Source organism: Urocitellus parryii, chromosome 1 (genome assembly GCF_045843805.1).
Source record: "Urocitellus parryii isolate mUroPar1 chromosome 1, mUroPar1.hap1, whole genome shotgun sequence".
In the NCBI taxonomy this organism is placed as follows: Eukaryota; Metazoa; Chordata; class Mammalia; order Rodentia; family Sciuridae; genus Urocitellus; species Urocitellus parryii.
In genome coordinates this window covers 246,122,031-246,136,649 of record NC_135531.1, presented here as the reverse complement: position 1 = coordinate 246,136,649, position 14,619 = coordinate 246,122,031, and the positions used below count along the sequence as shown (strand labels likewise).

General features: G+C 35.6%; 1 protein-coding gene across 1 annotated transcript in view; it reads right to left on the bottom strand.

Moving 5' to 3' along the window:
• The window catches only part of Ccdc150 (coiled-coil domain containing 150), a 122,998-nt gene that overhangs the window by 42,578 nt on the left and 65,801 nt on the right, over positions 1-14,619 (bottom strand). Inside the window, exons 13-14 of the mRNA XM_077799137.1 lie at positions 5,638-5,751; positions 1,909-1,992 (exon numbers count right to left, since the gene is read on the bottom strand). Coding sequence (XP_077655263.1) covers positions 1,909-1,992; positions 5,638-5,751 — 198 coding nt within the window. The remainder of the gene's footprint in view (positions 1-1,908; positions 1,993-5,637; positions 5,752-14,619) is intronic.

Genomic DNA, 14,619 nt, shown 5'->3' with positions numbered 1-14,619 from the left:
TGGGAATGTGCAGTTTCTTGATCTGAGTACTAATTTTAATTTGTAAAAAGTTCATCAGGCTGTGTCCCATGTTCTTTTCAGTATATATATTATAGTTCAAGAAAAAGTTTACTAAAACATAAAACAAACCCTTATCTCATCTGTAAATTAAGTTCACAATTGCAGTTGCTTACAAGGGCCAGTCTGCTAACATGTTTGAATCCAGGTGTTGATGTAAGTGATGCAACCAATGGCAGATTATTGCAAGGCTAAGTGACTCAAACTGGCACATTTAAAAATAATTTTATAAAGTGTTGGAACTCTTTCAGAAATATATGATAATATCCCATCTACCCACCATTCAAATTAAAATATTACCAGATCAATTGAAACCTATGGACTGGGTGTGTAGCTCAGTGGTAGAACACTTGCCTGACTTCAGGCCCTAGGTTTTATCCTAATATCTCCCCTGACACACACACACACACACACACACACACACACACACAAAAAAAAACACCAATCCTGTAGCACCCATTCTAACCCAATCTCCCCCTCATCTTAGAGTTAATTACAATGCTGGATTTGGATTTGGTATTCATCATTCTCAGTTTAAAATCTTACTATATATGTATCTCTAAATAGTAATATAGTATGAGATTCATCCATGTTAACATATGTAACTCTAATGCACCTGTTTAATATATCTGTATATACACTGCTTTTAAAACTGGCATAACTACTTTTAGGAGAAATTTGACACAATCCAGTAAATCTTAAGATACTATATGACCACTAATTTAGATAATCTTTTGGATATGAGTACATGAGATATTTAGAAGAATTCATCATATCAGCATCTGGGGAGCTTTAAACAGTATCAGAGTTTAGACTAGCCCCTAAAATTCTGTCTTCGTTGCTCTGGGTTGGAATTCTAGACATGGGGATTTTTCATTCTTATATTTTACTAAGAAAAAACTGAACATACAGAAAATTTGGCAGAATTTTACTAAGAGCATGCTCTAGGGTCCACCAACCAAATTCAACCATTATTTTTTGTTTTTACTTATCACATATCTATCCATCTATCATTCTCCCTATCAATCCATTAATGTATTTTTTTCCCTAGGATGCATTTTTTAAAAAGTGGCAAATATGATGCACGTTCCAGAGTTCAGACATCTTAAACTCTCCCTAGGTGGTGATGATGTGTACTAGGCTTAGAACCACTGATGTAGACATTGGTGTTTCCACTGCAGTAGGCTAAAGACAGGCTTAGTCACATCTGTAGCAAGCTTTTGCTCCAAAGATGGCGCCGGCCATGCTTCTCTTCCAGTACTAACTTCCCCATGCCTTGAGATAGCGGCAGGAAGAGCCGCCCAATGGTGAGCCCTGCTGACCCTCATGATCATTACCCACCAATCAGAAAGCACCCTGTGCCAATTCCTTGCTGTGTTGAACTGCCCCTGGCTCTAAAATGTGCAAAGCTGTTCCTCAATAGGTAGATGCCATGGGGGTAAAATGCACAATCAGAAAAAGAACAGTATCATCACTTTCACTTAAGTCTATTCTGTTGTCTCTGAGGCCCAATTGTCAGAGTTATTTCTTTTTAGATGGTTTATAAAAATTCATGAAAAAAAGAAAGCATAGGACCTCTATATTTTCAGTGAGTGAGGAGGCATAAAATAACTACAGTAAGTCTTCAAATCATCACAACATTTGTAAAGATTGTCACTACATTAGGCTTCAGTATTATGTGAATTGAATATGAACAGAAGTCATTTGGATATTAAGGAAGCCACAAACAGGGAGGTTCAAAGACTACAGAATTAGTAAACAATAGGGCAGGTCTTCTAAAAATCCAGCAATATTTAGTTTTACAATTAGTATCTTTAAAAATCATATAAAATATGAAAATAAATCTCATACCTGGAGTTTTCCCTTTTCATAGGCCAGTTTATTTTTACTCTCAGTAATTTTTCCCAAGACATTTTCCACCTTTTGCTCAGCAAGCTGATAATGCAAACACAGGTATCAGTACTTCTTGGCATAGAAAGGAATAAGCATTTTCTTTTGGGGAAAAAAAAAAGTACTAGTACCCTTACTACTTCCATAGTATTAAGATCAAGATTTTTTTATTTATTTGTTATTGCTGCCTTCTAGTCTCTCCCTAGATAACTGGTCTCAGTGCTAACAAGCAACACACAAGGAAACTTGCTGATTAAAGTATAGAGCCTTAAGAGTCCCAGAGTTTGTTGTTCTTTGTACATTGCTGTTGTTGTTATTTTGCTATGTTAGTTATTTCTTAGCTGTGATCCAAGCCAGATATGGTGTGGTTAAATCAGTGGTTGCAGGTACTCTACCACCGGGGGTACTCTACCACTAAGTTACATTCCCAGCCCCTTTAATTTTTTATTTTGAGACAGGATCTCACTAAGTTGCCCAGACTGTCCTAGGATTTGTAATCCTCCTGCCTCAGCCTCCTCACTTGCTGGAACTACAGGTGTATGCCACTATGGCTTGCTATAATTTCTTTTCAAAAATTAAAAAAAAAATCTATGTATTGCTCCCACTAAAAGAAAGTATTTTTCTAAAAGCAATGAGACAACTAAAATATTGGTTTCAAAATAATCTAAGGGATGGACTGGGGTTGTGGCTCAATGATAGAGCACTGGCCTGGCATGTGTGAGGCACTGGGTTCGATCTTGAGCACCACATACAAATAAATAAATAAAGACATTGTGTTCATTTACAACTAAAAAAAAATTAAAAATAACCTAAGGGAAATGAAATGTGTTATTAATAATATCATAAAATTAGCTAGTCATTAACTAACATTCTGTTTGTGGAAGATATACAGCCCCTTTTTCTATTTTGGAAACTATGATCCAAAAATCATTCCATAAATGAAACATAGTTTAGGATTATATTTTGACCAACTCTTCAGTCACAAATAAGTTATGAGGTCAATATGTTACAAAAATAAAACTACAACAAAAAAACTTAATTATTTAAAAGTCAGTTTCAAGTTCTATAAATTAAGTTTTCCCAATGTGCTATAAAGTATACAGCATATTAAAAAATAAGAACTAGATCCAACCTAAAATATGATTGCTATAACAAATATAAAACATTCAAAATAACTTCATTTATCTTCTTGGAATGTGGAAAGTTTTTTGGGGGGGGTTGTTTTGTTTTAATAATATAGATGATCTTGGTCTCCTGTAAAAGGGGTCCAGGAAGTTTTTAAGCATGGCACTTTTTTCCCCCTCAATAAAATTCCCTTTTATGCAAAGGGATAGAGAAATTCTATTAATATTTAAATACACTTTAAAGATAATTATTTCCCCTTTTTGCCCCCAAAGAGAATGCCAACATAATAAGTAAAGACTAAATAATGTCAAAATGTAACAACATTTGACACAGGGTCACTTATTTAAAATCATGACAAAGAGAATTGTTACCAGTTGCTAAGGCACTTACGTATTATTTACAGGTTATTTAAATAGGCCCTGTACTTTAATCAATCAGAGACTGGAAATTAGAAACTACTTAATGAGTGAACACCTTGGATTCTGAGTTGTACAAAGAAAAATGTCCAATGTTTAGATTATATCTTTCAATTCAGAAACACAAGGATATTGCAGGAACAACCACAGAACAATTATCATAAGATATGAAAGGTAGGTTATCATGGATCCACAGTGCTATGGTTTGGATGATCTGGAATGCTCCCCAAAGGCCCATGTGTTGAAGGCTTGGTCACCAGCTAGTGGCATTAATGGGAAGTGGTGGAACCTTTAGGAGGTAGGAGCTAGTGGAGGGAAGATAGGTCACTGTGAGTGTGCCCAATGAAGGGGCTACTGTGAACATGGCCCTTCCTGTCTCTTTTTGTTTTCCAGCCATGAAGAGGTAAGCAACTCTTCTGCCATATGTACTGCCTTGCTACAGACCCAAAGCAATAAGCCAACTAACCATGGACTAAAATCTCTAAAATGGTGATCCAAAATAATTTTTTTCTCCTTTAAGTTGATTATCTCAAGTATTTTGTCATAGTGATGGAAAGCTAACACAAAGAGTAAGTCACAAAACACTTTCTAAAAATATGTATGTGTGTGTGTGTGTGTGTGTGTGTGTGTATTTTTTCTTTTTGTGGTCTTGGGGATCAAATCCAAAACCTTATACATGCTAGGCAGGTGTTCTACCACAGAGCCATCCCAGCCCTAAAATAATTTTTTGAACTATAAAAAAGTTAGCAGAGAAAGAATATATAAAATGAATGAGATATTGGCATATAAAGTAACTTTATAAGTAGAATTTAAGCAAGAATTTTAGTGAAAATATGACATAGGCCTCAGCAGCAGATTGAACCAACTTTGATACAGTTGAATTTCAAATCATTAAAGTTCTATTGCATAGGGAACTGTATTTCTATTTGGTGCTACTATTTAACAATGTGTGGTTAAAATGCAAAAGAGAAGTAGGGAACAATCATTCAACTTGAGTTCAGGAATAGTAACTTTCCTACCACATTTGGATTTTTTCTTACTGTAGTTGCCTACTTAACTGCCTGTGGTAATGGACTTAAATTGCATTATCACTGAAGGTTGAAGTGGCAAAAATAAACCTAATATTAGAATATGTGAAAGAAAAAGGAGAGAGAATAATATTTATTCATGTATACTACATGTAAGGGCTCATGATGGGTAATTAGCACTCAAGATGACAATCCTTGCAGCCTGGCCAGATATGTGACTGACTCTGTACTTTATTTGATCAATGTTTCCTAATATGCATTAGGCATTATGCTAGAAGAAAGGAGTATAAACGTGGATGGATAACTTCTGTTCTTTTATTAGAAGAGATTGAAAGTAGATACATAAAGAGGTTAGTTTCTAATCAATGTGGTAATTATTCTAACCCTCTCTGCATGGAAGGTTAAAGATCACAGCCCAAAATTGAAACCTAGGCTTAAAATCCATGAAAATATAAGATAATTTACTTAGTTTATATAAATTCTTCTTAGTTGAAGTAATCAGCAGTTTATGACAGGCTTAAAATTTAGTTCATATAAGAGACACATATCAGGACTTTATATGAAAATTTTCAAAAATGATTTGCATGTTATAAAAATAACAACTAATCCCTTTTCAAGTATTCAAAAACACAAAAGTTATTATAAGAAAAATTATTAACTTGTTAACAGAATGATCATCTCTTTAATTCCCCCCACTTAGAGATGTTTTAAGAACTCTACCCATTTATTTATAATGAACTAACATCATCAAATATCCTCTAGAAAACAGATATATTACTGATTACATAATGGAAGAAACTGACAGGGGAAAACACAAGTTTCTTCCTCAATTTATGGGAGAGAAAATATTTTGAAACATCAGCTATGGTTGTGCTTTTTAGATTATACATCATCTGTATAGGTGGTCATTTAGTAACTACCTTAAATTCTTGCTTTCTTAAATCTTCTATTGTTTGAAAACTGCAGATATGTCTCCCATATTTATCCCATTATTCAGGATTTATGATAATTACTAATACATGCACACACACACACCAGAGAAAACCTATCTCCTGACTTTGGATTTTTAAAAAACTCATTAGTCATTATTTTCTAACTCAGACTGACCTTTTCATACCCACCCCATGGTATTCAGAAGTGGCTCGCTGAAGTTCCAGAGAAGCTATTTGATCTGCCAGGTTCTTATTTTCTTCTACTAATGCCTGCAGATTTTGGTTTAATGCGTTTATGTCTGCCTTTGAAAAATAAGAGGAGAAAAGAAACTATTTATGCCATATCCATAAATATAATCTTATTTCTAAAATGACAGTTCTAACTTGTGCAAATGTTCAAGTAGCTCGTGCAAATGTTCCTCTGAGTCTAAGTGTGGAGATCTGACAAGTCAGTCTGATAGCTCTATGGTGTTCTAAACAGTTTGTGTTTTTATTTTCTTTTTAATTCTTTCTGCTTTACTAGTTGTCTTCAGTAGGAGGGTTACTCCATATGATACAGCTTACCTTTACTAGAAGTGAAAGTCCTCCTGGTACTTAGTATTTGCTTAAAGATTAATTTGAGCTTATAAATATAGATGCAGAAATCCTCAATGAAATATTAGTAGAATGAATCCAGCAATATTCAAAAAGGGATATAAGACCTAAGTGGTTATCCTGGTAAAGTTAGTTGAATATTCACCATCAATTAGTATCATCTACCACATCAATAAATTACAGAAGAAAAACTATTTGACCATCTCAATAAAGAATAAGCATTTCAAAAAAAATTCAACACTGATACATGATTTAGATATTAACAAACTTAGAAGTGAAACAATCACTTCTACCTGATTAAAACATACCTACAAAAGTCCTACAGTTGATATCATTCTTAATAGTGAAAGATTAATTGCCACTTCCCCTGCCAAGAATGGGAAAAAGACACGGATGTCTACTCTCACTATTTCTATTCAGCATTATAAGGAGGCCATAGCTGTTGCAATAAAGCAAGAAAAAGTAATAAAAACCATTCATACTGAAAAGGCAGAAATAAAGAGCTGGGCATGTAGCTCAGTGGAAAGTACATATCATGTAAAAAATAATCTAAAAAATGAAATGACTACACTAGTATTAGACATTAAGATTGAAAATTTGTGAGACAAATGAGTATATTAAAATACTCTCATTCAGAATATTTATAAATATATTCATTTAACAACAGAGTCCAAAATATATGAAGCCCAAAATGAGAGTTGAAAGGAGAAATAATTTATTTAAGCATAATTGGAAATTTCAATATCCCACCTATGAATAACTGATAAAACAACTAGACAAAAGATCAATGAGGAAATAGAAAACTTGTACAACACTATAAACTAAATAGACCTAACAAGACATCTAGAGAATAATCCTCCAACAAGAGCAGAATATACATTTTTTAAAGTGCTTATAAAACATTCTCCATAAAACAACTCTCAATAAATTTAAAAGAACCAAAATGATGCTAAGTATGTCCTCCAACCATAGTGGAATAAAACTGAAATCAATAAAATAGAGAAATCTGGGAAATTCACATATATAAGGAAATAAACAAAGTTCTAAATAACTAATAGGTTAAAAAGGAAATCTCAAGGGAAATTAAAGAATAATTTGAAACGAATAAAAACACAAGATAACAAAACTCCTGGTATGCAGTCCAGAGAAGAAAGTTGATAGCTATAAATGCCTATATTTTTTTAAAAAGAGTACTAAGCTTATCTTAGAAAACTAGAACAAAAAAAGAACAAGTTAAAGACAGAAGATGCAAATAATAAATATTAGAACATAAATAAAGAAGAGAAAAACAATAAAGAACATTAATAAAGCCTAGATGAAACAGTTGACTAAGCTAATCAAGAAAAAAAAAAGAGAACACAAATTACTAAAATTAGCAGTAAATCTTGTACGTCAATGTTCATAGAAGCATTATTCACAATAACCAAAAGATAGAAACCATTCACAAGTCTATCAACTGCTGAATGGGAAAGCAAAATGCAGCATATATATATAGCATATATATATTTTTTAAAAAATATTATGCAGCCTTTAAAAGGAAGGGAATTCTGGCACATGCTACAGTATGAATGAACTTTGAAAGTATTATACTAAGTGAAACAAACCAGACACAAAAGGACAGATGTTGGGTAATTCATATGTTCAGTATCTGGAAGAGGTCAACTCATGGAGACTGAAAGGAGAACAGAGGTTGTTGGGGTCTTGGGGGAGGGGCATTATAGTTCAATGGGTACAGAGTTTCTGTTGGATGTTGTAAACATTCTGGAAATGAACAGCAGTGCTGGTGGCACAACATTGTGAATGTCTTTAATGTCATTGAATTGTATACTTAAAAAGGGTTAAATGGTAAATTTTATGTGGTGTGTGTTTTATCACAATTTGTTTTAAACTATAAAAACAAAGAACAGATTGCCAGGGACTAAGGATAAAGCAGAATGAGGGAATTTGGGCAGAGGAGGGGTGATGGAACTATTCTGTATCTTGATTGTCTTAATGGTCACATGACTATTCTTTTATCCAAATGCAAGAACTGTATATCAAAAAGAATGAAATTTACTCCATGTAAATTTAAAAATGCTTTTTAAAAAGATAGAGGTGCTCCTAAATAAATAAATAAATAAAATTAGCAGTAAAATAAAGGACATTACTATAGAATGAAGGAAAAAAAAATAAAGGACTATTCCAATCAACTGCATACCAACAAGTTAGGCAGCTTACATGAAACAGAAAAATTCTTAAAATATGTAATCTACCGAAAGTGACAAAAGAAAAACAAATCTAAAGAGATCTACAAGATGATAAATCAGCAATAATTTAAAACAGAAGAACAATAACAAAAAAATCTCTGAACCAGATGATTTTCAGTGATAAATGTTACAAAACTCTAGAAGAAGAATTAATACCAACTGCATAAACTCTCACAAAAACAGAAAAATACACTTACCAATCATTTTAGAAGGCCAATACAATATTGTCAAACAAAATTGACATTACAAAAGAAAAGAAAGCCACAGAACAATATCATCATGAACACAAATGGAAAAAAATCTCAACAAAATACTAGAAAGCCAAATCCAACAAGATACAAATAGCCTTATTCATCATGAAGTTTATCTAAGCTTCATTAATGTAATCTTAGTTAAGAATTTAAAATCAATGTAATTGCATTCTTCAGCTTTTTGTCAGTGTGACAAAATACCTGACAGAAACCAACTTTAAGGAGGAAAGATATATTTTGGCTAACAATTTGAGAGGATTCAATCCATGGTCACTTGCCTCCATTGTTTCTGTGTCTGTGATAAGACAGGACCACCATGGCAGGGTGCTGAGGGCCATTACCAAGTAGGTATTGACGCATCGTAATCCTTGCCAGTGTACCCCATGTTAAATGGACTTGCCTTGGAAATTTGCTGCGACCTTGCTTGTGTGTTTGAGAAAGATGACCCTGCTCAAGGTGATCGAGGGTGGATCCAGGTTTGAGGAAGTATCCTGCAGGTTTGAGGAAGTATCCCGGTCCTTGGGCTTAGGGTGTTCCCGGTTTAAGGCGTTTCCCGGTTTAAGAATATGGGTTTTAGGGAAGTTGAGGTTGAAGATTATTGCTGCTGGGATTAGGGTGTTCCTGTTGCTTGTTCCCGTTGAGTTCTCGTGAGATTCAAATGGGATTTTTGGAAAAAGCCTCATGGAGTAGGTGAAGTGTGCGGCAGAACGAGACTGCCCCTGAACGTGTGTGGAGGCTGGTGTGAGATCCGGAATAAAGAATTGCTGTTTGAACCTACAGAGCTGTGTGGTGGCTCGTGATTCTGTGCCAAGCCGAGTCATTGGCACTTGGCTTCGGCATTTGGTGGCCCGTACGGGGAACATCTGAAATTTGGAGGTGAGTAAATTGCTCGCCCCTGAGGGAAGGCGAGAGAATGGGTGACCATTTCCAAAAACAATGTGTTCTTGTTTTGATTTATTTCGTTTTTGTTTCAAGTTGCCTGTCCCTAGAAATTTCTCAGGCAAACTGGGAAAAATGGTTCGCTCAAGGTTTGAAGTTTGTTAGCCCCGAGAAAGAGAAAATTGATACAGCGAATTTTTATTCAGTTTTTGTTTCATTCAGTTGTGGTTTTTTCTTATGTTATCTTATTGGGTTGCGTTATCTTTATAGAAGATTAGAAATTAGTAAAAAAGAAACCGAAAAGTTGTTAAGTAAATTGTTAGAGGTTCAGACCATGGAGAAAGACATTTTAGATCAAGGAAAAGAGAAGGTCTCTCGAGCTAGTCAGAGAGAGGAAGAAAATTTAAAGGAAAAGGGGTTATTAGGAAAAAGGCCACAACAAAAGGCTGTTACTAACTCCGTTTTATTACCAGAGGGTGTAATTCAACCATCAGCCCCGCCGATGGAGACAGCTGAATGGCCCTCAAACCCCATCGTAGTTGATAGATGGGATCCTGAGACAGGACCTCAAAGATTAGCATGCCCTGTATTTGAACAGGTAGGAGGGCAGCGAATTCACCGTGCTTTAGAATTTAAAACAGTGAAGCAGTTAAAGGAGGCTGTAACAACCTATGGTCCTCAAGCCCCTTTCACAGTAAGCATGGTGGAGTCCATTACTAACTTGGACATGACGCCAGCAGATTGGGCTAGCATGTGTAAATCTGTGCTAAATGGAGGACAATATTTGCTATGGAAGGTTGCCAATGAGGAATTTTGCAGGGAGACAGCTAGACGAAATGCAGCAGCCGGTTACCCTCAAAGAAATCTAGAGATGCTGCTAGGAAAAGGAGATTATGAGGGTCAGCGGCAACAAATGGAATATGATCCTGCTGTATATGCACAGATTGCTGCAGACGCAGTTAGGGCATGGAAGACTTTACAAGGACATGGAGATTTACAAGGTCAGCTATCTAAGGTATTACAGAGACCTAATGAACCTTACGCTGACTTTGTAGATAGGCTTATTCAAACGGCCGCCAAAATTTTTGGTGACACAGAACAAGCAATGCCATTAATAAAACAATTGGCTTATGACCAAGCAAATCGTTGCTGCAGAGAGGTTATTAGACCATGGAGGCATGAAGATTTAAACACATATATTAAATTATGTAGAGATGTTAATGAACAAGGGCAAGTCATGGCAGCTGCAGTAAAACAGGCTTTAGATGCCAGGCCAGAAACATGCTATAATTGTGAACAAACAGGACATTTTAAAAGGAGTTGCCCCATAAGAGGAGGTTTTAACAAAACTAGAAATCAAAGGAATAGAATACCGGGTATTTGCCCACGATGCCGTAGAGGGAGACATTGGGCTAATGAATGCCGTTCTCAAACCACCATAGAAGGTACTCCCTTATCAAAAAACGGAGAAGGATCAGGTATTTACCCAAGATATCGTGGAGAAAGGCATCAGGCTTCATTGCCAAAAAACGGACAGGGGGGCCCAATGCTCCGGGGCCCACAACCACAAATATACGGGGCAGTGGAGGAACCCAGCAACCCCATAAGGGTGGTGCCCAGGACACATTGTCCATTAAATCCCTCATCAGACAAACCCGAGGGAGCGCAGGGTTGGACATCTGCGCCTCTGCCAGAGCAGTATTAACTCCAGAGATGGGAGTTCAAATCATTCCTACAGGAATAAAAGGACCTCTTCCCCAAGGAACAGTAGGCTTATTATTGGGACGTAGTTCATCTACATTAAAAGGACTTATGATAAGTCCTGGGGTAATTGATCCCGATTATGTAGGTGAAATAAAAATTATAGCTAGTTCTCCAGGAGGTATATCAGTAATTTCACCTGGAGATAGAATAGCACAGTTGTTAATAATACCCAGCCTACATAATAAGTTCTCTAGTCTTAATGTAGAAAGAGGTTCCAGGGGATTAGGCTCCACAGGTGTAGATTGGGCTATGTTGTCTTTAAATTTAGATTCTCGCCCAATGCTAAAACTAAATATTCAGGGTCGTGAGTTTAATGGCCTGCTGGACACAGGTGCTGACCTTAGCATCATATCTCTTCAAGAATGGCCAAAACATTGGCCATTACAACAAGCCACTCAAACGCTTCGAGGCCTAGGAGTGGCGACTAATCCCCATAGAAGTGCTATGGTATTAGATTGGAAGGATCCTGAAGGATGTGAAGGAACTATACAGCCATATGTTTTGGATCACCTTCCTATTAATTTATGGGGACGAGATGTCCTAGATCAACTAGGTTTGATGTTAACAAATAACATCAATCCTAATGCGCCCACTACTAGGGCTAGACAAGGTATCAGGAAAGAAAAAAGATTAGGAAAACAAGAGCAAGGTATAGCAGCACCAATTCAAATAGATCAAGGAACAGACAGACATGGGTTGGATTTTCAGAAAGGGCCACTGAGACAATTAAAATTACTTGGAAATCAGAAAGACCAGTGTGGGTTCCTCAGTGGCCCCTGACTAAAGAAAAGATACAAGTAGCCCATGATCTGGTCAAACAACAATTAGCGGAAGGACATTTACAACCTTCTGTATCTCCCCATAATACTCCCATTTTTGTCATCAAAAAGAAATCGGGTAAATGGAGATTATTACAAGATTTAAGAGCAATTAATAATGAGATGGTTATTATGGGACCTGCTCAATCAGGGATTCCTCAATTGTCTGCTTTACCAAAAACGTGGCATGTTTTAGCTATAGACATTAAAGATTGCTTTTTTTCGATTCCAATTCATCCCGAGGATAGTCCACGTTTTGCATTTACTATCCCTGCATTAAATCATGAAGGTCCTGATGAGAGATATGAATGGAAAGTACTCCCTCAAGGAATGGCTAACAGTCCGACTATGTGTCAAATATATGTTAATAAAGCAATCCAGCCACTTAGAAATCAAAATCCTGAACTAAAAATATTTCACTATATGGATGATGTATTATTAGCACATAAAGATAAAAACACATTGCTGGAATGTTATGCCACACTTACAAACTTGTTAAAAAATTATAATCTAGAGATAGGAATAGATAAGGTACAATTAAATTTTCCAATTAATTATTTAGGAGTTCTATTATCCTCAACCATGGTCCGTCCACCTAAAATTCAAATACGAGTAGATCAACTCAAGTCACTTAATGACTTTCAAAAGTTGTTGGGAGATATAAATTGGATAAGGCCTTATCTAGGCATACCAACAGGAGAGTTGGGACCTTTATTTGATATTCTAAAAGGTCCATCAGATCCAAATTCACCCCGAATGCTAACTCCTAAAGCTAGAAAGGCATTAAAAATTATTGAAACATATATGGAAAATATGCATTTAGATAGAATTGATATAAGTTTGCCTTTATTATTTATCGTACTACCAACAAAAAATATTCCTACAGGAGTATTTTGGCAGGAAGGTCCATTATTGTGGATACATTTATCTTACTCTCCTAACACTATTCTTACTAGGTATCCTGAGGCTGTAGGACAATTAATACTCAAAGGAATAAAAGCAGCAAAGGGAGTGTTTGGAATTTCTCCCAATAAAATTATTACTCCATATACTATGGAGCAAATTGATGAGTTAGCTAATGAGTTAAATACATGGGCAATAATCATGTGTAAATCAAATGTTTCATTTGATAATCATTTACCATCTAATCCTTTGTTGTCTTTTTGGTCTAAGCATCCTGTAGTTTTTCCTAAAATGACAAGAAAAACACCTATCGTGAATGCTCCAAATATATTCACTGATGGGTCTAATAATGGTACAGCTGCAGTAGTTACCCCTGATCAAACTTTTACATTTTTAGTTCCCAAACAATCAGCTCAAAAGGTAGAGCTTAATGCAGTTTTACAAGCTTTCCTGATGTTCAAAGATTCTGTATTTAATTTATTTTCTGATAGTCAGTATATAGTTAACGCTATTATATCCCTTGAAGATGCTGGTAGGATTTCCCCTTCCTCTACTGTTTTCTCTTTGTTTTCCACTATACAAAGTCTAATCTGGGATAGAAAAGATCCATTCTTTATAGGACATATCAGGGCACATACAGGATTGCCTGGAGCCCTTAGTTTGGGCAATGATTTAGCAGATAAAACTACACATGATATACATATTTTTTCTACTGTAGAAGAAGCTACAAATTTTCATAAAAGGTTTCATGTTAATGCTAATACTTTACAAAAGCGTTTTAAAATAACTAAGGAACAAGCCAGGCATATAATAAAACAATGTCAAAATTGTGTGACCTTTTTACCACAAGTTAATCTTGGAGTCAATCCTAGAGGACTGATACCTAACCATATTTGGCAGATGGACGTCACACACTTGCCAGAATTTGGAAAATTAAAATATTTACATGTTACAGTTGATACTTCTTCCGGATTTTTGATGGGCTCCCTTCATGCCGGAGAAAAAACTAAAGATGTTATAGCTCATTGCTTACAAAATTTTGCCACTGTGGGTGTTCCTAAACAGTTAAAAACTGATAATGGTCCTGGTTACACTTCTAACTCTTTTAAACAATTTTGCTCATCCTTTGGTATTACTCATATAACAGGAATCCCATACAACCCACAGGGACAAGGCATAGTTGAAAGAGCTCATCAAACTATTAAAACGTACTTATTAAAGCAAAAAGAGGGAATTGGAAAGGGGTATATATCCCCCAAAGATAAACTTAAAATAACCCTTTTTACTCTAAACTTTCTAAATTTGGATTCATCAGGACTTAGTGCTGCGGAAAGACATATGTATCCGAAAAATGTACATAAGCCTAAGGTACTTTGGAAAGATATTCTAACAGGACAATGGAAAGGTCCCGACCCAGTTATTGTCTGGAGTCGGGGTTCCGTTTGTGTGTTCCCACAGGGAGAACAGCAGCCGATTTGGATTCCAGAGAGGTTAACCAAAACAATTTCTACAGAAAAAGAAGATGATTTGACTGAAATCCATAACAGCTGATATCCAGAGCTCCAGCTTGGCTATTCTTACATCTGCGACAGTGATTAACCACGGTGCTTTTTTTCAATATCTATTTTATTATTGCATTTTTCCCACATCATAAAGTTCTATTTTATTTTTTGAGCTCATACAAACCTAGGTTAATGTTTTTCTGATCAGTTTTGT